Source organism: Doryrhamphus excisus, linkage group LG11, assembly GCF_037039965.1.
Source record: "Doryrhamphus excisus strain RoL-2023G ecotype Guam linkage group LG11, RoL_Dexc_Guam_v1.1, whole genome shotgun sequence".
Lineage (NCBI taxonomy): Eukaryota > Metazoa > Chordata > Actinopteri > Syngnathiformes > Syngnathidae > Doryrhamphus > Doryrhamphus excisus.
Genome location: NC_136367.1, coordinates 4,784,992 through 4,809,397, shown reverse-complemented (window position 1 = coordinate 4,809,397; position 24,406 = coordinate 4,784,992). Strand labels below are relative to the sequence as shown.

At 41.9% G+C, this 24,406-nt stretch overlaps 2 protein-coding genes across 3 annotated transcripts; one reads left to right on the top strand and one right to left on the bottom strand.

Annotated features, from left to right (window-relative positions):
• The first annotated feature begins 348 nt into the window (after window positions 1–348).
• On the top strand, window positions 349–18,698 carry rbm25b (RNA binding motif protein 25b). 2 transcript variants are annotated; one of them, XM_078794539.1, is made up of 17 exons: window positions 349–515; window positions 948–1,045; window positions 1,137–1,339; window positions 1,434–1,491; window positions 2,521–2,681; window positions 2,766–2,948; window positions 3,031–3,114; window positions 5,803–6,086; window positions 8,943–9,060; window positions 9,131–9,220; window positions 9,359–9,432; window positions 15,542–15,692; window positions 15,854–16,271; window positions 16,352–16,647; window positions 16,729–16,827; window positions 16,897–16,944; window positions 18,187–18,698. In XM_078794539.1, the coding sequence occupies exons 2-17, from the start codon at window positions 970–972 to the stop codon at window positions 18,277–18,279; spliced, it is 2,436 nt and encodes an 811-aa protein (XP_078650665.1). In that variant the 5' UTR covers window positions 349–515; window positions 948–969; the 3' UTR covers window positions 18,280–18,698. The 2 variants fall into 2 exon arrangements, with proteins under 2 accessions (XP_078650665.1, XP_057902173.2); XM_058046190.2 differs by having other exon boundaries at window positions 1,134–1,339.
• Window positions 18,699–18,846: 148 nt separating this feature from the next.
• Window positions 18,847–24,398, bottom strand: eif2s1b (eukaryotic translation initiation factor 2, subunit 1 alpha b). The gene is made up of 8 exons (XM_058046195.2): window positions 24,231–24,398; window positions 23,285–23,527; window positions 22,624–22,703; window positions 21,179–21,330; window positions 20,891–20,997; window positions 20,719–20,816; window positions 19,250–19,393; window positions 18,847–19,184 (listed from the first exon to the last, which is right to left on the bottom strand). Exons 2-8 carry the CDS (start codon window positions 23,523–23,525, stop codon window positions 19,059–19,061), a joined length of 948 nt encoding a protein of 315 aa, XP_057902178.1. The 5' UTR covers window positions 23,526–23,527; window positions 24,231–24,398; the 3' UTR covers window positions 18,847–19,058.
• Between the last annotated feature and the right edge of the window lie 8 nt (window positions 24,399–24,406).

Genomic DNA, 24,406 nt, shown 5'->3' with positions numbered 1-24,406 from the left:
ATGTTCATTTGAATAGACAAAAACATACAACATCATAAATATCAAACAAAGGCTTTGACTTGACTTTCTGACAGTTTGAAAACGCCTACAATTCGAGTGTGCCGACTTCCGAGGCAACTGGAACGCATCTACCTGCAATTCCCCTGTTATGCACCCCATTGATTAAAAAGGCACTAGGTGTCGATTTTATTTATTGGAAAACGTGCGTTTAAGGACAATAATACACACAGTTTCCACATCAGTGAATACAAATGAATACATTTAGCATATACTAGTGTGGTCGTTTGATTTAAACAGACCTTCCTGCCCTGCTCAGTGAAGCGCCGTCCGTCGGGAACAACTAGAAACATACACCAAGCGCTCTTCTCCTGCCGCTCCAAAGAGGCGCTTGTCTGTGTAAGAGGGCCCGTGACTAGCCATTGTTGCTAATCCAACTACCGGTGCGTTAGAAAGGATTCTGCACGTAAAATTATCCAGGTTGTTGCTGGATACGCTCATACGACAATTATTTTGGGGTACGTATTACTCACATTGCCTTAATCTCTGCCAGTATTAATTAACCGAAACTGCTGGCCGCTTCTTAGCCGCAGCATATAGTATCTTAGCGTATTTAGCCATGCCGGGTAATGTGGCGTGGTTAATGGTTGCTTTAGTGTTAGCTTGGCCCTCGGTCGTTTTAGTTGTCATGAATAAGTTGGTAAGGAGCAACCTATTGAAAATATACGTGCCAGCTCTTTTATTAAATATTGAAACTTTTAGACACCCAGCTACTTGTCTTATTTCCTTAGCACAGTTAACAACAAGTAGCATGTGTCGGCTGAATGATTCACCGACCTTAGCGAACGTTACACAAAAGTATAATGTCACTCATATTTTTGGCGTCATGTTTATCATCTGTGTTCAATTGTTACAACATATATTAAAAGTGGAACTTATTTCCATATCAGGTTGTTTCGACTCGAACCCAGGATGTCATTCCCTCCTCATTTAAACCGGCCACTGTTGCCCCCTCCTGGGTTACCCCCTCAGTATGGCTTCCCTACAGGTACAGGTTGCCTTTTATTTTATCTTTAAATCTATTTCAAAATAAAAAATGGCATATTCTATAGTTATTAAACAAGTTGTTGTTTCAGCAGCTCCAATGATTCCAGTTCACATGGGCATCATGACTCCCACCCCTGTAATGGTGTCGTCTCTGCCTGTGGTCAGTAAACCTCCCGTTCACAAGAAAGATGCCTTTCTCCGAGCCAAAGACGAAGACTGTGGCCCGACCACCACAGTGTTTGTGGGGAACATATCAGAAAAAGCGTCTGATATGTTGATTAGACAGCTGCTGGCGGTAAGGGGGCAGGGTTTTATTCTACTGTATGTCTTGTACTTTAACGGATTAGTCTGATCACCGTACTTGTTGGCCTTTCCTGCATCTGTTGCAGAAATGTGGAATAGTCTTGAGCTGGAAAAGAGTCCAGGGAGCCTCAGGCAAGCTTCAAGGTAAACAGAAATGGCAGTTTACTTCCATGATGCCCAATTAGTTTGGATTTACAAAGATGAGGACTTCATATGTTCCATCACCATTACAAAATTGTTTCGTATGAAAAAACATTTCCCATTAATTTGTGGCGGACAGCCATAGATTTGGCATTTTTTGAAAGGGTTTCACCCCATCTTGAAAGCATGACATAGTCATACATTTCTTATCGTTGTAACATTAACTGTTATAAAAGTGTAAATACCACTGTGTCACGATTTACTAGGGCTGCAGCTATCAAATATATTAGTAATCGAGTATTCTACTGAAATTCATTTTTTACCGCTTATCCTCACAAGGGTCGCGGGGGGTGCTGGAGCCTATCCCAGCTGTCTTCGGGCGAGAGGCGGGGTACACCCTGGACTGGTGGCCAGCCAATCACAGGGCACATATAGACAAACAACCATTCACACTCACATTCATACCTATGGACAATTTGGAGTCCCCCAATTAACCTAGCATGTTTTTGGAATGTGGGAGGAAACCGGAGTACCCGGAGAAAACCCACGCATGCACGGGGAGAACATGCAAACTCCACACAGAGATGCCTGAGGGTGGAATCAAACTCGGGTCTCCTAGCTGTGTGGCCTGTGTGCTAACCACTTTTTCCCACCATGCAGTCTAATCGAGTAACTAATTCCTGTAATTGAGGTATTGGAATTATCAGAGTAATCACTGCAGCCCTACTATTCACTCATCTTTTATGAAGTGTATGTTACTAACAAGTTGATTTACATTATTAGCATTCGCAACTATTATGCGTGTACATAAGTGTAAAAATAAGTTAACCACTTTTGCATCAGGATTTCTTCTGTGGGTTTAGTGGTATATGTGCTAATTTGGCTGTGTAAGACTTCAGGGACCTTTGCTGTTAGAGGTTCTACTATATATGCATACTGTCTCACGGCGAGAAGAATAAAAGTCTTTCACTCATGGCTCTGGACCGCATGTGAGCTGTCGTCCTCTAATCATTTATATTTGTCTATGGGCAGCTTTTGGGTTTTGTGAGTACAAAGAGCCAGAGTCCACGTTGCGAGCCCTGCGGCTGCTTCATGACCTACACATCGGTGACAAAAACCTTCTCGTGAAGGTGGACGCCAAGACGGAAGCACAGCTAGATGAGTGGAAGGCAAAGAAGAAGAGTGCTAATGGGGTAGGAATGTTTTTTTTCCCCTCCTCCTCTCCAGAAACAGTTTTTTTAGCAGTATCCTAAATCACCCGCTTCTTGTGTTTAAAGAAGGTAGATGCAGACAATGGGGACGACAAAGAGGAGGTTCTGGACGAGGAGACCAAGAAGAAGGATCTAAACGTGAAAGGTGCTATAGATGGACTAATGCGGGAGTATGCCGACGAGCTCAACGCGCCTTCACAGGATGAAGATTCCCAGCGGCGAAAGAGAAAAAAGGACAGAAAGGAAGAGGTAGATTCCCGCACCTTTCCAGTCTCGGCATAAAATAATGTGTCAGCTATTTCAAGAACGTCTCTTTCCTTTAATCCTTTAGGATGACTTGAACACAATTGATATGGAGGATGACAAGAGAGACCTGATTTCCAGAGAGATTAGTAAATTTCGAGACACTCACAAGGTAAAATAACTTTTTGGTCCTCTAGTTGATATTGCAGGTTTTGGACAGGAGCTGATCATGTAGTTCACTCCTGTAGCTTGCACATTCAGCAGTAGTTGACTTACATTTACAAACATGCAAACTGCACGAGCAATTGGCTGCCATTAAAAACACACTGCGACACATTTGAACCTGCTCTACTGTTCATGTAATGTTTCATGTGCAATGTTGACAAATCATAGTTGGACATATTTTGTCACTTGTGTAGTACATATACTGCATACACACACACGCATACAAAAAAAAATGCATGGAGACAATGTAAAGTTACTTAAAAAGCTAATCTATTCATTAAACCCCACCATTATGATAGTGATCATATGGTGACTAAAGCAAGATGAATCTCAGAGCTTTGGAAAAAGTTGCGAGGATAGGATGTAAGTATGAGCCTTCCTTTACTTTCTACATAAACTGGGCACCCCCCTCTTGAGGACTGGCAGAGGGGCAACTGCACTGCACTTTGGCCCGTTTGACGGCATCCTTTTCCAGCTCACACTATCCACTTTGTGCCCATTGATGGTGCTCCTTGGAAGCCAAAGAGTGCGTCAACCTCCTGCGAGTCCTCTGTAAACAAGTATTGTCATAATAACGATGGTTATGTTTTGAAGCAGAAACCTTTTTTTTTTTTGCAATAACCACTGCAGTAATCTGCTGTAGTCTTAACTATTACCGGGTTAAGGAGAGGGGGGTGTCCTCTCCACAGCGGTACACTGATCTGAAGACTTTTGAAGGTACGTGCATCTGCATGTGGTGGTGTTGTGAGGTGTTGCTGTCGTGGTCTGTCAGTGCCTGGCTCACTCTGCCTTTGTGTTAAATGTGTTTTTTGAGCATGCAGTCACAAACTCATGCCTTGTATTCTTATCTGTTAGCAATAAGGGAAAAACACTTGGAGCAGCATTTAGTTTTTACTATGATGCTGTTTATGTAGTGGCAGGTGGTGTTTTATTTGCTCAACTGCAGAAAGTACCGGGTGCTTAATAGAGGTAAGAAATGGTCTCTCTTTGCACAAATCTAGTATTATAGTAATATAAATTTTATACATTTGTGAAAAAAATCCACGCACAATAAAAATAACAATGACAAAAAATATTTTTTTTCCAATGAAATACGTATTTGTTATTAAAGTGGCATAGTGTTATTAGAAAAAATATTGTAGTTATAAAAGTTTTTTGCGTTTTTTGAGCGAAAAGTGCATTTTCAGCAAGTTGAAAAAAAAGAAAAAAACGACACCCTCAAAAACTGGCATTTTATGCCATTTCTAGGTGCTCCTGGGGCCCCTGTTTAGTGTGGGGGAGGTTTCCCCTGTTTTTTTGCCCAGAAAAGTGCATTTTCAGCAAGTTGAAAGAATGAAAAAAAAGACATACTAACCCCTTACGTTTTTTGTCAAAAATCAACGCCCTCAAACGCTGGCATTTTATGCCATTTTTGGGTGCTTCTGGGGCCCCTGGTGAGTGTATGTGAGGTTTCCGCTGTTTTTTTTTACCCAGAAAAGTGGATTTTCAGCAAGTTGAAAAAAAAAGAATTAATGAAGGCGATTTAAATCTACATAACCTTTAATTTATATTTATGACTACTTATTCATTAAAGTGGACAACACAAATGAATTGAGGCTGCACCGCTATTTGAAGACACCCAACAGTTGAAGTTTTACCGCTTCATCTTATAGCTTATTCAAAGACAACCGGCTGATGTAAAGAGGTAAGTGCAATAGTTGATGGGATGTTCTCTGAGTAACATCTATTTACTAAACAATATTCCCTTTGTTATATTGTCAGTATCCTGGTGTAGCATTGAATTAGACCCAAGGCTTGCCCATCATAGCTGCTCGTCAGCTGATTGCTTGTAGCTGCATGATGGTTTGTAAACAGCCTGTTCTTAATTGCAAAACTCCACTCAAAGCCTTGTGTGTAATACTCATAAAGGCGGAGTTGAGGTGTGTGTTTGTGTGCGTGTGTGTGTATGTGTGTCTTGAGTCGCCAAGAACCCCCCCCTGAGGACTTCTGTATGGGTAAGACCGCTTCTCCAATATTTAAATTTCTCTGTGCAGAAATGTTGTTGATGTTCCTTTCTTGCAATGTATCCAATGTATTGACTGGAATAAAAAGGTTGTTTTTGTTGATGACATTATTAATAATAATGATGCTTAAGCAAGACACAATCCCATCATGTCTTTCCCCTTGTATACCGTGTGACCTGCTTTCCTCCCAGGCCTAACTTAAAAGGCTTGTAGGGGCAGCGAAGGGCTGAGTCCATAGTTCGACACCTGTAAGTCCCAAACTAGTTCAAGCAAAGACTGACGGCTGTTCTTTGTTTCTGTATTTCCTTGTGCTGAGAGGAGCACTCTTAAGGAGAGAGTAAAAGCATTATCTCTTGCCGTGCCTTTTTTCTCGTTGCCATTGTTCCACAGATCTTTTTTGATCGTTTTATAAAGTGGTTTCCAGTTCCATTTTATGCTAAACTGTACTTAATACCGCAAGTAAAGGTGAGGATGTTGTAGCCGCTTGCATCGACGAGTAAAGAGCGTATGAAAGCTCCTCGTCTTGTCCTCACAGTCTGGAAACCACTTGATCTGTGCACTGCAGCAAGCTGAGTGCTTACACTCTCCTCACTCTTGCAGTCACATGACCCTCCCTGTGCTTTCCTCCGCAGAAACTGGAGGAGGAGAAGGACAAGCGCGAGAAGGAGCGTCTGGAGTTCGAGCGGGAACGGAAGGAACGAGAAAAGGAGCGGGAGCGGGAGAGAGAGCGACGGGACCGCGAGCGGGAGAAGGAGCGGGAGAGGGAGCGAGAGAGGGAGAGGGAAAGGGAACGGGAGCGAGAGAGGGACAGGGACCGGGACAAAGACCGCGAGCGCAGGACCAGAGAGCGAGAACGAGAGCGGGACTGGGAGAGGGACATCAGCCGAGACAGGAGCGCTGCTCGCAGCCGGTCCAGGTAAAGAACATCACCTTGACTGCTCAAAACTATTGGGCACCCATTGGAAATGACTTATCCGGACTTCGGGTGGGGGGTGTGGTACACACACAGACCATTCAATCACATTTATTTCATGTTTTTATCTCACGTAAACATTATACAGTAAACCTCGGATATATCGGATTCAATTGTTCCCACTGGTTTTGTCCAATATAAGCGAAATCCGTTATATGCATATACTGGAAAAAGTCCGTTTTACGCATATACCGGATATAAATCCGAAAACGGATTTCATCCGTTATAAAAAGGCACTTCCTTGACTATGTTTCCAATGTACCTGGACTGGGCAATGAAAAGAGACGTAAGGTAATGAGAATTTAACTTTATTGGACTCTGAGCATAACAAATTGTTAATTAAGCTAGGCCCTGTTACGCCCGTCAGGCCTACGTTATTTCCAATAGTGAGGTTAAGATCTCATTCACTGCTGTGCTAGTATTATTGACGTCACTCACTTTTATATTTGTCCTAAATCTGGAGCCAGGACAAAGACACGATGCGGCCATCCGATATATGTGAGGGAAATTAGAACGGGACTGTAGATTTTGTCCGAAATAGGCGAAATCCGTTATAAAAAATCCGATATATGCAATGAATTTTTATTGGAAATGCATTACAGAAAAATTGGTTCTTTTTTATCTGTCCGTTGTGAGCGAATTTCCGATATATCCGAGGTTTACTGTATGATGTTTACATTTTTTTGTTGGTTCATTGAAGTTTATAAACAAATACAGGGCTCGACTATAAAGATGTACCGATGGCCCGGGGCAAGTTAAAACAAAATTTGGGCAAGTACTGTAAATTCCGGACTATAAGCCGCTACTTTTCCCCAAACTTTCAACCCTGCGTCTTATTCAGTGATGCGGCCAATTTATGTAATTTTTTTATGTAACGGCCGCCAGGGGCTCTCGAGTAGAAAAGGTAAGATTAACACCGGTGGAATATATGCGTCGAGGAAGACTGCAACTTCTTGTCTTGTGCATAAATTAGCGTGAACATACCCTCATCATGGAAAATGCAAAAAGAAAGGCATATGACGCAGCTTTCAAGCTAAAAGCTGCTGCACGTAAACTTGGCATAAACTAATCGATGGTGAGACGCCGGAAACGGCAGCGGGAAGAACTGGAGCAATGTAAAAAGACGAAAAAAAACTTTCAGAGGTAATAAAAGCAGGTGTTTCGACTGTGCAGATCAGACTGAAAGCAAAAACAATCGCAACCGAAAAGAAAATTCCGGATTTCAAAGGAGCTATTGTGCTACCGTGTTGCTACCGTTTTACTGCCGCGTCACAGGCACCGTTTGTGAAGAAAGTTATATTATTATTATTGTTAAGTTATATTATTACAACTTTGAAAACTCTCTGTGTACCGTTTTTCTTTGTAAATATGTTTACATGTTTTAATGTGGGCATATGCGGCTTATATACAGGTGCGGCTTGTATGTACATAATCAGTTTTCCTCTAAAAAAGTAGTGGGTGAGGCTTATAATCATGTGCTCTATAGTCCGGAAATTACGGTAAATCCAATCAGTGATATTCCCGTCGGGCACTGGCATTTTATGCCATTTTTAGGTGCTCCTGGGCCCCCTGGTGAGTGTGTGTGAGGTTTCTGGTGTTTTTTTGACCAGAAAAGTGCATTTTCAGCAACTTGAAAAAAAGAAAAAAAAGGCATACTAACCCCTTACGTTTTTTTCTAAAATCAACGCCCTGAAATACTGGCGTTTTATGCGCTTTTTGGGTGCCTCTGGGCCCCCTGGTGAGTGTGTGTGACTTTTCCGCTCTTCTTTTGACCAGAAAAGTGCATTTTTAGCAAGTTGAAAAAATGGAAAAAAAACGACATACTAACCCCTTACGTTTTTTTTCAAAAATCAACACCCTCAAAAACTGGCATTTTATGCCATTTTTAGGTGCTCCTGGGCCCCCTGGTGAGTGTGTGTGAGGTTTCTGGTGTTTTTTTGACCAGAAAAGTGCATTTTCAGCAACTTGAAAAAATGAAAAAAAACGACATACTAACCCCTTACGTTTTTTTTCAAAAATCAACACCCTCAAAAACTGGCATTTTATGCCATTTTTAGGTGCTCCTGGGCCCCCTGGTGAGTGTGTGTGAGGTTTCTGGTGTTTTTTTGACCAGAAAAGTGCATTTTCAGCAACTTGAAAAATACTGGCGTTTTATGCGCTTTTTGGGTGTCTCTGAGATTCTCATGTGATGCCACAAAAATCATTATGGCAGTCTTTTCATTTTACATGGGGCAAGTTCGGGCAAGTAGTTCTCACCTTAGGGATTCCCGATGGGCAAGTCATTTTTTGTTTTTAATGAAGAGCACTGAAATAATACACCGTATTTTCCGCACTACAAGGTACACTTAAGTTTTTAATTTTCTGGAAAATGTAAAATTTTTGTGTCTTCCAATAGCTGTAAAAATATTGTTCAACTTGGGTAAGTGCCCGAGTACCTAACAACGACAGACTCTGACAATGATGAGAGGGAACCCGCCGTGTTTGATGACAAAGTTGATGCGAACACGGAGGAAGCGCTTGGGCGAGTTACACACCATAAGTTGAATGACTACCTAACGACAACATGAAGAGCCTGACGAGTAGAGCTTGGGCTAACGTACCTGCTTTAATTGTATTGTTTAACAGTAGAATAAAGTTCATCTTAATTTTTTTTGTAGACCGTGTAGTGCTAGGGGGTTGCTACATACAGTAATTCACCAATTAACTATTCAAGTTGTAATAGGTTATTTTAAATCATTGTCTACTGTGTATGTAAAAACACAAATCGCATTAACTTAACTTTAGCACTCCTCTTTGTAGGGAGAAGAGCCGAGATCGTGACAGAGAAAAGAAACGAGAGCAAGAGGATGAAGAGGACGTGCATGAACGCAGGCGATTGGAGAGGAAGCTCCGAGACAAAGAAGCAGCCTACCAGGAGGTGAGAGTAGGATGCTTTGTACAAGACTTTGAATAACATAAGTACCGAGTTTTAATTTCACTGCTTACAGCGCCTAAAAAACTGGGAGCTCAGGGAGAGAAAGAAAGCACGAGACTACGGCAAAGATGCTGAGAGGGAAGACGAGCGCAGACGAGAGATGGTAAGAGAGACTTCCTGATGCTTTCTTTTTTTTAAAAATATTTTTAAAATATATACTTTAGATCTAAAAGTCATTATATCTTTCAGAAAATATGCAATATGCAACAGTGATTGTTATCCAATTCAATTTGTGTGTCAGTTAAAGGAAGGCAAGCGACTAAAAGAGTTCCTGGAGGATTATGATGATGACCGAGATGACCCCAAATATTACAGGTTGGTGACGACAGATGCTGTCATGTTGATAAGTGGAGAGCAATGCACCTTTTTTTCCTGTTTTTTGGCCAGAAAAGTGCAATTTCAGCAAGTTGAAAAAATGAAAAAAAACGACATACTTACGTTTTTTTTTTTAATCAACGCCCTCAAAAACTGGCATTTTATGCCATGTTTTAGGTGCTCCTTGGACCCCTGGTGAGTGTGTGTGAGGTTTCTGGTGTTTTTTTGACCAGAAAAGTGCATTTTCAGCAAGTTGAAAAAAATGAAAAAAAAACGACATACTAACCCCTTAAGTTTTTTTTTCAAAAATCAACGCCCTGAAATACTGGCGTTTTATGTGCTTTTTGGGTGCCTCTGGGCCCCCTGGTGAGTGTGTGTGAGTTTTCCGCTCTTTTTTCGACCAGAAAAGTGCATTTTTAGCAAGTTGAAAAAATGAAAAAAAACGACATACTAACCCCTTATGTTTTTTTTTCAAAAATCAACACCCTCAAAAACTGGCATTTTATGCCATTTTTAGGTGCTCCTGGGCCCCCTGGTGAGTGTGTGTGTGAGGTTTCTGGGTTTTTTTTGACCAGAAAAGTGCATTTTCAGCAAGTTGAAAAAATAAAAAAAAAACGACATACTAACCCCTTACGTTTTTTTTTTTTTTCAAAAATCAACGCCCTAAAAACTGGCATTTTATGCCATTTTTAGGTGCTCCTGGGCCCCCTGGCGAGTGTGTGTGAGGTTTCTGGTGTTTTTTTGACCAGAAAAGTGCATTTTCAGCAACTTGAAAAAAAGAAAAAAAACGACATACTAACCCCTTACGTTTTTTTTCAAAAATCAACACCCTCAAAAACTGGCATTTTATGCCATTTTTGGGTGCTCCTGGGGCCCCTGTTTAGTGTGGGAGAGGTTTCCCTTATTTTTTTGCCCAGAAAAGTGCATTTTCAGCAAGTTGAAAAAATGAAAAAAAACGACATACTAACAACCCCTTACGTTTTTTTTCAAAAATCAACGCCCTGAAATACTGGCGTTTTATGTGCTTTTTGGGTGCCTCTGGGCCCCCTGGTGAGTGTGTGTGAGTTTTCCGCTCTTTTTTTGACCAGAAAAGTGCATTTTTAGCAAGTTGAAAACATGAAAAAAAATGACATACTAACCCCTTACGTTTTTTTTTTCAAAAATCAACGCCCTGAAATACTGGCGTTTTATGCGCTTTTTGGGTGCCTCTGGGCCCCCTGGTGAGTGTGTGTGAGTTTTCCGCTCTTTTTTTGACCAGAAAAGTGCATTTTTAGCAAGTTGAAAAAATGAAAAAAAAACGACATACTAACCCCTTACGTTTTTTTTTCAAAAATCAACGCCCTCAAAAACTGGCATTTTATGCCATTTTTAGGTGCTCCTGGGCCCCCTGGTGAGTGTGTGTGAGGTTTCTGGTGTTTTTTTGACCAGAAAAGTGCATTTTCAGCAACTTGAAAAAATGAAAAAAAAAAAACGACATACTAACCCCTTACGTTTTTTTCTAAAATCAACGCCCTGAAATACTGGCGTTTTATGCGCTTTTTGGGTGCCTCTGGGCCCCCTGGTGAGTGTGTGTGACTTTTCCGCTCTTCTTTTGACCAGAAAAGTGCATTTTTAGCAAGTTGAAAAAATGAAAAAAACGACATACTAACCCCTTACGTTTTTTTCAAAAATCAACACCCTCAGAAACTGGCATTTTATGCCATTTTTAGGTGCTCCCGGGGTCCCTGGTGAGTGTGTGTGAGGTTTCCCTTGGTTTTTTGCCCAGAAAAGTGCATTTTTAGCAAGTTGAAAAAATGATAAAAAACGACATACTAACCCCTTACGTTTTTTTTCAAAAATCAACACCCTGAAATACTGGCGTTTTATATGCTTTTTGGGTGCCTCTGGGCCCCCTGGTGAGTGTGTGTGAGTTTTCCGCTCTTTTTTCGACCAGAAAAGTGCATTTTTAGCAAGTTGAAAAAGTGAAAAAAAAAACGACATACTAACCCCTTACGTTTTTTTTCAAAAATCAACACCCTCAAACACTGGCATTTTATGCCATTTTTAGGTGCTCCTGGGCCCCCTGGTGAGTGTGTGTGAGGTTTCTGGTGTTTTTTTGACCAGAAAAGTGCATTTTCAGCAACTTGAAAAAAAGAAAAAAAAGGCATACTAACCCCTTACGTTTTTTTCTAAAATCAACGCCCTGAAATACTGGCGTTTTATGCGCTTTTTGGGTGCCTCTGGGCCCCCTGGTGAGTGTGTGTGACTTTTCCGCTCTTCTTTTGACCAGAAAAGTGCATTTTTAGCAAGTTGAAAAAATGAAAAAAAAACGACATACTAACCCCTTACGTTTTTTTTAAAAAATCAACGCCCTGAAATACTGGCGTTTTATGTGCTTTTTGGGTGCCTCTGGGCCCCCTGGTGAGTGTGTGTGAGTTTTCCGCTCTTTTTTTGACCAGAAAAGTGCATTTTTAGCAAGTTGAAAACATGAAAAAAAACGACATACTAACCCCTTACGTTTTTTTTTTCAAAAATCAACGCCCTGAAATACTGGCGTTTTATGCGCTTTTTGGGTGCCTCTGGGCCCCCTGGTGAGTGTGTGTGAGTTTTCCGCTCTTTTTTTGACCAGAAAAGTGCATTTTTAGCAAGTTGAAAAAATGAAAAAAAACGACATACTAACCCCTTACGTTTTTTTTCAAAAATCAACGCCCTCAAAAACTGGCATTTTATGCCATTTTTAGGTGCTCCTGGGCCCCCTGGTGAGTGTGTGTGTGAGGTTTCTGGTGTTTTTTTGACCAGAAAAGTGCATTTTCAGCAACTTGAAAAAATGAAAAAAAGGGCATACTAACCCCTTACGTTTTTTTCTAAAATCAACGCCCTGAAATACTGGCGTTTTATGCGCTTTTTGGGTGTCTCTGGGCCCCCTGGTGAGTGTGTGTGAGGTTTCTGGTGTTTTTTTGACCAGAAAAGTGCATTTTCAGCAACTTGAAAAAATGAAAAAAAAGGCATACTAACCCCTTACGTTTTTTTCTAAAATCAACGCCCTGAAATACTGGCGTTTTATGCGCTTTTTGGGTGCCTCTGGGCCCCCTGGTGAGTGTGTGTGAGTTTTCCGCTCTTTTTTTGACCAGAAAAGTGCATTTTTAGCAAGTTGAAAAAATGAAAAAAAACGACATACTAACCCCTTACGTTTTTTTTCAAAAATCAACACCCTCAGAAACTGGCATTTTATGCCATTTTTAGGTGCTCCTGGGGCCCCTGGTGAGTGTGTGTGAGTTTTCCGCTCTTTTTTTGACCAGAAAAGTGCATTTTCAGCAACTTGAAAAAATGAAAAAAAACGACATACTAACCCCTTACGTTTTTTTTCAAAAATCAACGCCCTGAAATACTGGCGTTTTATGTGCTTTTTGGGTGCCTCTGGGCCCCCTGGTGAGTGTGTGTGAGTTTTCCGCTCTTTTTTTGACCAGAAAAGTGCATTTTCAGCAACTTGAAAAAATGAAAAAAAGGGCATACTAACCCCTTACGTTTTTTTCTAAAATCAACGCCCTGAAATACTGGCGTTTTATGCGCTTTTTGGGTGTCTCTGGGCCCCCTGGTGAGTGTGTGTGAGTTTTCCGCTCTTTTTTTGACCAGAAAAGTGCATTTTTAGCAAGTTGAAAAAATGAAAAAAAACGACATACTAACCCCTTACGTTTTTTTTCAAAAATCAACACCCTCAGAAACTGGCATTTTATGCCATTTTTAGGTGCTCCTGGGGCCCCTGGTGAGTGTGTGTGAGGTTTCTCTTGGTTTTTTGCCCAGAAAAGTGCATTTTCAGCAAGTTGAAAAAATGAAAAAAAAACGACATACTAACCCCTTACGTTTTTTTTCTAAAATCAACGCCGTGAAATACTGGTGTTTTATGCGCTTTTTTGGGTGCCTCTGGGCCCCCTGGTGAGTGTGTGTGAGGTTTCTGGTGTTTTTTTGACCAGAAAAGTGCATTTTCAGCAACTTGAAAAAAAGAAAAAAAAGGCATACTAACCCCTTACGTTTTTTTTCAAAAATCAACACCCTCAGAAACTGGCATTTTATGCCATTTTTAGGTGCTCCTGTGGCCCCTGGTGAGTGTGTGTGAGGTTTCTGGTGTTTTTTTGACCAGAAAAGTGCATTTTCAGCAACTTGAAAAAATGAAAAAAAAGGCATACTAACCCCTTACGTTTTTTTCTAAAATCAACGCCCTGAAATACTGGCGTTTTATGCGCTTTTTGGGTGCCTCTGGGCCCCCTGGTGAGTGTGTGTGAGTTTTCCGCTCTTTTTTTGACCAGAAAAGTGCATTTTTAGCAAGTTGAAAAAATGAAAAAAAAACGACATACTAACCCCTTACGTTTTTTTTCAAAAATCAACACCCTCAAACACTGGCATTTTATGCGCTTTTTGGGTGCCTCTGGGCCCCCTGGTGAGTGTGTGTGAGTTTTCCGCTCTTTTTTTGACCAGAAAAGTGCATTTTCAGCAACTTGAAAAAATGAAAAAAAACGACATACTAACCCCTTACGTTTTTTTTCAAAAATCAACACCCTCAAACACTGGCATTTTATGCCATTTTTAGGTGCTCCTGGGCCCCCTGGTGAGTGTGTGTGAGGTTTCTGGTGTTTTTTGACCAGAAAAGTGCATTTTCAGCAACTTGAAAAAAAGAAAAAAAAGGCATACTAACCCCTTACGTTTTTTCTAAAATCAACGCCCTGAAATACTGGCGTTTTATGCGCTTTTTGGGTGCCTCTGGGCCCCCTGGTGAGTGTGTGTGAGTTTTCCCTTGGTTTTTTGCCCAGAAAAGTGCATTTTCAGCAAGTTGAAAAAATGACAAAAAACGACATACTAACCCCTTACGTTTTTTTTCTAAAATCAACGCCCTGAAATACTGGTGTTTTATGCGCCTTTTGGGTGCCTCTGGGCCCCCTGGTGAGTGTGTGTGAGTTTTCCGCTCTTTTTTTGACCAGAAAAGTGCATTTTCAGCAAGTTGAAAAAATGAAAAAAAACGACATACTAACCCCTTACGTTTTTTTTCAAAAATCAACGCCCTCAAAAACTGGCATTTTATGCCATTTTTAGGTGCTCCTGGGCCCCCTGGTGAGTGTGTGTGAGGTTTCTGGGTTTTTTCTTTACCAGAAAAGTGCATTTTCAGCAAGTTGAAAAAATAAAAAAAAAACGACATACTAACCCCTTACGTTTTTTTTTTTCAAAAATCAACGCCCTCAAAAACTGGCATTTTATGCCATTTTTAGGTGCTCCTGGGCCCGCTAGTGAGTGTGTGTGAGGTTTCTGGTGTTTTTTTGACCAGAAAAGTGCATTTTCAGCAACTTGAAAAAATGAAAAAAAAAAAACGACATACTAACCCCTTACGTTTTTTTTCTAAAATCAACGCCCTGAAATACTGGCGTTTTATGCGCTTTTTGGGTGCCTCTGGGCCCCCTGGTGAGTGTGTGTGACTTTTCCGCTCTTCTTTTGACCAGAAAAGTGCATTTTTAGCAAGTTGGAAAAATTAAAAAAAACGACATCCTTACGTTTTTTTTCAAAAATCAACACCCTCAAAAACTGGCATTTTATGCCATTTTTAGGTGCTCCTGGGCCCCCTGGTGAGTGTGTGTGAGGTTTCTGGTGTTTCTTTGACCAGAAAAGTGCATTTTCAGCAACTTGAAAAAATGAAAAAAACGACATACTAACCCCTTACGTTTTTTTCTAAAATCAACGCCCTGAAATACTGGCGTTTTATGCGCTTTTTGGGTGCCTCTGGGCCCCCTGGTGAGTGTGTGTGAGTTTTCCGCTCTTTTTTTGACCAGAAAAGTGCATTTTCAGCAAGTTGAAAAAATGAAAAAAAATGACATACTAGCCCCTTATGTTTTTTTTCAAAAATCAACACTCTCAAAAACTGGCATTTTATGCCATTTTTAGGTGCTCCTGGGGCCCCTGGTGAGTGTGTGTGAGGTTTCTGGTGTTTTTTTCACCAATGAAAAAAAATGACATACCTTACGTTTTTTGTCAGAAATCACTGTCGACACAAACTGGCGTTTTATGGCGTTGTCAGACTTGAGGTGGGGGGGGACAAAAAAAGGCAGCCATTGTTGTGAAGCATGTTGTCGCTCGCTGTGACCACTAGGGGCAGTGCACTGCAGAAGCGGCTCCGCGACCGAGAGAAGGAGGTGGAGGCAGACGAGCGTGACAGGAAGAGGGAGAAGGAGGAGCTGGAGGAGATCAGACAGCGGCTGCTCGACGAGGGACATCCAGATCCAGACGCAGAGCTACGCAGGGTGTGTTGCTAATTTACCGTGTGTGTGCGTGAGCGAGGGTGCGTGCGTGCGAGCGAGCATGCAAGTGTTTTGTCTTTGTGAAGGTCACTTAATGATTCCTTGCACATACCGTGGTGTCTTCACGTATCCCCGGCGTTCTCCTTACCGTTTTATTGGTGCAGATGGAAGAGGAAGAGGAGGAGCGTCTGAGACGTCCTCCTGTGGTCCACGAGCCGGAGCCCGAGGAGCCACGGGAGCGCCACAGGATTTCAAGGGACCACAGAGACCACCGGGATCACAGAGAGGACCAAGACAGACCAGACGCTCGCCCGGGCCCTGCCCGCTCCGAGGACGAGGTGGAGGAAGGCGAGGATGACGATTATGACGAGGAAGACAACCCCGAAGTGAAACCCTGCCTGAAGCCCACGATGAGACCCATCACGGCGGCGCCCTCGGTTTCTTCGGCCAGTGGCAACGTGTCTCCTGACACGCCCGGAAACGAGTCGCCGTGCGGCATCATCATCCCGCATGAGAACTCTCCTCCTGATGCTCTCCCTCAGGACGAGAACAGACCCAAAATTGGCCTCAGCCTCAAACTGGGTGAGTTGCCTTCAAAATGCATCCAAGATGTCTTCATGTTGGTGGAAACATCACGCCGACATCTTGGTTTCTTCACGCAGGTGCAACAGGAAGTCCCAGTCAGCCCAACGCCGGCAAAAGAAAGAAGCTCCCCGTGGACAGCGTTTTCGACAAGTTTGACGAGGAGGAAATGGAGGAACAGCCGCGCAAGAGGAAGCTGGTGCCGCTGGACTACGATGACGATAAGAGTCTCGGGGTGGACGGCGCCGCAATCACGGCCGTCAAAGGGCCAAACTCTGAAGAGAAACGCAAACACATCAAGAGCCTGATCGAGAAGATTCCCACGGCCAAGCCGGACCTGTTCTCCTACCCGCTGGACTGGTCCATGGTGGACACGGTGGGGATGCGACTCTTTTGATGTGCTCACTTCCTGTTTCGCTGCATCAAACGTTATTGCTCTCTCTCTCTCTCGCTGTAGACGTTAATGGAACGACGCGTTCGCCCTTGGATCAATAAGAAGATCATTGAGTACATCGGAGAGGAGGAGCCAACATTGGTGGACTTTGTTTGCTCCAAGGTATCCATCTTGTATCCGTCCCGTGGCGTTCGATCCATGCGTCCAATGCCTGCGCTCGTCTGTTTTCAGGTGATGGCTCACAGCACCCCACAGGGCATCTTGGACGACGTTGCTATGGTGAGTTCACTTTTATCATTAACAAGGCGAATGAAACATCAAGTACTTCGGTACAAGGTATGTTATTTAAAAAAAAAAAAAAAAAAAAAACTTAAACTACATTAGGAAAGCAGGAGGTGAACAAATGTAACAGTTACTGATTGTAAAAGTACCAGATGGAGGGGTAGGATTTAATAAGCTTTGCTTCTTCCTGCTCCTTTTGGACATGTGGAACTGTGAACCGATTATGGGATGCATTCAATTGAAAAATAAAAACTTAAACTATATTAGGAAAGCAGGAAGTGAACAAATGTAAAAGTACCAGATGGAGGGGTAGGATTTAATAAGCTTTGCTTCTTCCTACTCCTTTTGGACATGTGGAACTGGGAACTGATTATGGGATGCATTCAATTGAAAAAGAAAAACTTGAACTGTATTAAGAAAGCAGGAAGTGAACAAATGTAACAGTTAGTGATTGTAAAAGTACCAGATGGAGGGGTAGGATTTAATAAGCTTTGCTTCTTCCTGCTCCTTTTGGACATGTGGAACTGTGAACTGATTATGGGATGCATTCAATTGAAAAATAAAAACTTAAACTATATTAGGAAAGCAGGAAGTGAACAAATGTAAAAGTACCAGATGGAGGGGTAGGATTTAATAAGCTTTGCTTCTTCCTACTCCTTTTGGACATGTGGAACTGGGAACTGATTATGGGATGCATTCAATTGAAAAAGAAAAACTTGAACTGTATTAAGAAAGCAGGAAGTGAACAAATGTAACAGTTACTGATTGTAAAAGTACCAGATGGAGGGGTAGGATTTAATAAGCTTTGCTTCTTCCTACTCCTTTTGGACATGTGGAACTGTGAACTGATTATGGGATGCATTCAATTGAAAAATAAAAACTTAAACTATATTAGGAAAGCAGGAAGTGAACAAATGTAAAAGTACCAGATGGAGGGGTAGGATTTAATAAGCTTTGCTTCTTCCTACTCCTTTTGGACATGTGGAACTGTGAACTGATTATGGGATGCATTCAATTGAAAAAGAAAAACTTAAACTGTATTAAGAAAGCAGGAAGTGAACAAATGTAACAGTTACTGATTGTAAAAGTACCAGATGGAGGGGTAGGATTTAATAAGCTCTGCTTCTTCCTACTCCTTTTGGACATGTGGAACTGTGAACTGATTATGGGATGCATTCAATTGTAATCTGATGCATGTTCAAATGAAAGTAAACCATTCATCATCTCGACCTTTCACAGGTTCTCGATGAAGAAGCCGAGGTCTTCATCGTGAAGATGTGGAGGTTACTCATCTACGAAACGGAGGCCAAAAAGATCGGGTTGGTCAAATAATGGAAAGGTGGTATAATAGTTGGTTTTGTCGTCCCCCCAAAACAAAGCAACTTGTCCTTACCTGCTGCTCGCCATCTTCGAGACCGTCTCCCTTTTTTTCTTTTTTTGTAAATAGTCACTTGATCAAATCATTTGGAAAGGTACAGCTGATTGACATCCGGGACCATTTACGTTTTTATCTGCTTCTTTTGTTCTCCAGCCGCGTTTGCCTTCATCAAGTGTGTGAGACGGTGCTGCTATGCTAATGTTTGCGCTTTAGTGGATGGATTGGGTGTGAAAACACGCTAACGTCGGCCCACAACATCCATGCAGCTAAAGCATCAAGGCGGCCATTGTCATAACCACGGCTGGAGAATGTTAGCATTAGCGACTTTTTTTTTGTATTGGTAAATGTTTGAATAAAATTTAGTTGTTTTGTAGTCATTTGTTATTTTACTTTGTACTTTTAGGAAATGTTTAACTTGATAGCAAATAAGAGCAGATCATTTTTGCTAAGGAATGACTCGCCTGAATGCATCGCGTACATTCAGGGGCGGTGCCGTGATACTAACAACTCTGAAGCAGGAGTTTGAAGGTCGCGGCTTGACTTTATTTCAATGTGATGTCATTAAAAATAGAAGCGAAAGGTGTTGTTCCGCCTTCCTTGAGGACAAGGACAACCCAGGCAAACATCAACGTCTCTTAAAAGTCCTAAGCTCGCACTTTTAATAGACGATGTTTGCAGTGTGACTGGACTATAACGGTCCAACATCGTTAACGGTCTTCCCTGAGGACAGACTCTAGTCCTCCGTTTTAGCCTCCATCTCCTCGGCGTCGTCGTCTCCGTCCACTTCGGCGTTTTCCCGCTCTAGCCTCTCCAGCTGCCTGGCCAGCTCCGTCTCGTCTGTGTCTGTCACCACCTTGGGCTGAAAGGACAACGATTACGGTACCGTACCGTAGTGGCAATGGGAGTAACAAGTACAATACGTACCTCCATTTGGATGTTAAAAACGCCTCTCTTCTCCTCGATCTTCTCCTTGATGGCAGCCATGGCCTGGTTGAGGACCGACAGACCTTCTGTGCGTTCCAGTGTAGTGGTGGTCATCACGTAACGTGGAGGAGCAATGAGATTAATCTGCAAAATAAACCATCTTGTTATACAGGATACTCCTTATGTTGACATTGAAGACATACATCATCTTTTTATTCATGTTGAAAAATAAAACAACCCAAATCCAGTGAGGGTGTAAAGTAGGGTTGGGTATAAGGAACTTAACATGCATCACAATATGAAGTTTAAATTCAGCAGAACCATACGCCATATAACAAAATACACTCGTCTCACATGGTAAAGCATGTTTATTTATTGCTAAGAACCTAGCTAACTTTTATAATGGGATGTCAGCATCTGCACGTATTGCTACAAAAACTGTAAAGCCTGTTGTGGATATGGAAGATTTTTTATTACACTATTGCTTTGTTTTCCCTTCTCAACATGACATCAAGTCATTCTCATATCATTGGCAGAATCTATACCGGTCTTTACAAACTATTATCACATACTACAGTATTAATTGGCCCTGCACCCTAGAAACCGCCCATGAATGATATGGGAAAAGGCCAAAATGATACTGTGTCAAAGCCCAGGGCAGTTGATACTGATAAAATATAGAGTTTAAAACCATGTCCAGTATCAGCTGTCCACTCAGAGTGCACTGCTCTGGTATCGTGCCCGTGAAACAACCAATCAGAGAACAACGCACAAGCATGAACACACAGTTTACACTGTGTAATAAACTGATACTGATACTAGCATGTCTGATACCAGACAAACCATGTGATGATCTTATCACATACTATTTAATCATGAGCTTATTATCGCGTACTATTTAATCAAAAGACCATTTTGTTTCCAGAAAATGTTGAGTTTATTACATGTATTATATCTAAACAGTGTAAACACAACAATTGCAAAAATATTTCAACAATAATATTTTATTGTTAACAGCACTCGCGTGCTGTTCTCTGATTGGTTGTTTCACGGGCACGATACCAGAGTGGACAGCTACGGGGCTGATACTGGACATGGTTAAACTCTATATTTTATCAGTATCACTGCCCTGGGCTTTGACACAGTATCATTTCGGCCTTTTCCCGTATCAATCATGGGCGGTTTCTAGGGTACAGGGCCAATTAATACTGTAGTAGTACTGTGTAGTATGTGATAAGATCATCACATGGTTTATCTGGTATCAGGCCCAGTCATCAGGTATCATGCCCCCCCGCGTGCCAGTATCAGCCCTCGACCAAACTTGGGGGCATGATACCTGGCCTGATACCAGACAAACCATGTGATAACCTATAAATATGGGCCAACCCTAGTGTCAGGTATGCATGATAACCAGATACATACACGGCTACATAGCTTTAGTAAGCGTTAACATGACATGGTGATCGTACCTTGATGGGCATGGCCTCTGTAGAGCAGCCTAGTCCGGCCCTCAGTGCTTCCTTCACAGCGTCGATGCCCTCGTATCCATAACACGCTACTTCAATGTCTGCAGCAGGAAGTTGAGATGTCATTTCCCCCCGCCCCGTCTCTCCTGAAAACCCAACAAATGTACGATCGTACCTGCTCGGATTTTGACGGCCTGTGGGGTGAGTCGCCTGTTGATGTTGTCGATCAACACGGCTCGCTCTTCTTCTGTCAAGTCCAGATCGCCGAGGATGGAAGGATCGCTGCAACATATACAAGTGTCAATACCTGCGGTTGGAGGGGGGGGGGTACAAACGATATCTATGAACGAAGAAGCCAATTCTATCAACGTATTTTCAAATGTGTAAAAGATGACATCAGTTTATCATTCACAACCCCACCGACATCCAAAAAACCACAATGCATGAGAACATCGATACTTACGACACGGCCTGTTTGAAGACGTCATAAGCTCCGTATCCCGGCCGCTTGTACTTCTCGTCAAAGACCCAGGCGGTGCGCTGGTACAAGCTTTCCAGCTGCTCGTCTTTACTGTACTCCAACACTTCTGCCACGTGTCGCAAGATGCTGTACACCTGCATATGCACACCAGTTGGTCATCTTTTACCACGTTTGCCTTAGCGTTTAGTTCAGGGGTCTCAAACTCAATTTACTTGGGGCCCACTGGAGCTAGGGTCTGGGTGAGACTGGGCCGTATCAGGTTTTCCCAAAAAAAAAACGCATTTATTAAAAACAGAAAAATGGTTCAGATTTTCTACAAGAAAAGCTCTGTTAAAACATTCCACTGTTCTCAAATATCTTACTTTTTATTTTTCTGCACAAAATAAGATGAAAAATAAACAAATCAAGAATAAAGAAAATCAACCAATCATAAATAAATATAATAATAATAAAACGGCAAATAATAAAAACTTAAGAAACCACATATAGTTGGTGGGTAGACAAATGATTTTTTTCAGATTAAAATGAACAAAGCATTATTAGAGCCCTGTAGACATGACAAAACACGACTATAGTCACATTTATACTCTTTTTATTTACAACATATTGCGCAACTGCAGGGTCTTGAGACACATGCTAACTCGCAAACTAGAGAGCTAGCGACCTAAACGGTAGCCTTCAAGTTATTTCCTTTAAACTTAAATAGCCAAAAACTTACCACTTCCACACGGATAGGGAGGATAACTATTAACAGTTATTAAACCTTTAACATGAACATTAATCAAATGTAATAATTTTTCCATAAGCATCCATATCAAACTTGCGCGGGCCGCACTAACATTAAACTTTCATATCAAGGCGGGGGTCTCAAACTAGTGTCCTGCGGGCCGCGTGTTTGAGACCCCTGGTTTAGTTAATGGGGCCACAGCAACCACAAAGGGCAACCATGCCTTGGCATTATAATGTGTGTAAAATAGAGCCGATTGGAGTTGATGATAAAATACTGGAAGAGGGGGAAGGGGTGGGGGGGGCTGCAATGGACAGCAGAGGCGCAAGATGCGGGTCTGCGCCCTACAGTCGATCAGGAGGTTTCCCCACCAAGATGTGCTGCCCGAGCAGTCGGCTGGTGACTTGGACTTGAATTATTTGTTTCATCTGGAGAAGACCATGGCTGGTCTTTAGCTGTCTGTTTATAATTTCATTCATACATTATTCATAAACATCCTGTACAAGCTAAATAGCTACATAGACTGACATCTAATGATGGTAGACTCCTAACAACCAGCCAGGCCACTCTTGCAACTTGCCTGGCAAATGCATACAATGATATTGATACCTTATTATAATTTCACTAATGTGTACATTCACAAACATCCTGTCCAAGCTAAAACATATTCCGTATATAATTAGAGGAAAACATCACTTACAGTTTTAGATTTGGTGAATTTATCTTCGCACTTGATGGCCTCCTCCGGGGAAACTCTTCTTTTTGAAAGATCAATGTATCCTGGATGGAAAGCAGCGGAGACGCATGATGATGATTGTGTTCTAAACTCGATGCCGATTCCTGGTTTGATTGACAGCCGCTGTAACTTGGCTATAATGGGTGTTTGGTTTAGAACCCGAATATCGAATGCTATTGGTAAGAGCAGTTATTCCCAATCAATGTGCAACTGAATTGGTACAAAAAAATATTCATGCAAATATTGTATGCCAGCCACATAAAGACAGGCAGGACGATGCCATGCTTTTCCACTAGATGGCAGTAATTATCATTAACATCAGGGATGCACTGGTCCATATTTTTCACATATGAAATCTGCCTTAATGTGCAACCGCGCCAAAATAATATGTAGCTATCTCCACTTGTGCAATGCCACAAACACACAGTAGCTTCCCATAGATTTTTCTAATGTAAATAATAATAATAATAATAATAATAATAATAATAATAATAATGTGGTTGGGAAGGAGATTGTGGCATTGGTTTAAGAGGCACACAATAAAACACTGATGGATGAAAATATGCCACTTCCACCCTAATAAACAACACAAACAAGCAAAAAGGACAAAGCGTCAACATCTCACCTTTCTCTTTGTCTACTCGGATGACCACAACGCATTCGTTGCGTCCGATGCGGATGAGCTTGTTGATGGAGCGAATACGTCGACGCGAGAGCTCGCTGAGGAGGATCATGCCCTCAATGTTGTTGTATTCCAGCAGGCTGACGTAAGCGCCCATCTCTGCGATGGACCTCACGTTCACCATGACGACATCCTCCACCTCGGGGAAGCGGTGCTGGTAAAATCGACAGCTGAGTCCCGGCATCGCTGAAACAACAACAACAAAAGAGAATGACATAAGATATTACATTTATAGTGTTAAAAAATGTGAGCAAACTTTCACTTTTGTTTTTTGTTGATCCACCACTGTCCATTTTGCAACAGATGACAGAGATTCTACATATTTACCTTTATGTCAATTGAATGTTTCTACAAAATGAGCATTACAAGTGAATGCATACACATGGAATTTGAATTATAGGTGGGGAGGCAATTATCTTGCATTTTTCCTCAATATCGAGGCGTCATTTTCTTCTTATTTGAAGACACGATAGTCTAAAGGAGCCCGAAAAGAATTACATTGGCAATTGATTCAATCACATTCCTATAAACTTCCGTAAACAACGTATTAGCTTGTAATATTTCCATTGGATTTTTTGTCAGAGAAAAGATGATGCAACATAAAACGATACATTGATTGTTTTCTTACTTTGCGATGTCAGACAAACTAAAGATACAAACCTTAAACTGTATATCATTCATAAAACATAATGTTGTCATATTAACCAGCAGAGATTATCTTAAAAATACAAGAGCTAGTATCGTCATTAGCATCAAGCTAGTAGCCGGGCTCCCAGCTCACATGCGGCACATGCACGACTCGAGAGCAGCTATCTTAGCTAGTTAGCTAGCTAGCTAGCTAGCACCGCCCGTCGCCACTAAAACATCAACTTCGGCTTTTCAAACTCACCTGTGTCATGTGTTTGGATGAGAAGACGCCTTCAAGTATTTCAGTGAGTGTTCAAATGTCCTATTATGTCGCCCCTCTGGTTGTTCTAGTAATAGACAGCTACCATCAGCTAGCTCGCATTCACGGCTGCGCTAATTTTTGCGACCCGGAAAAAGAACATCGGAGGCTTGCTAGCC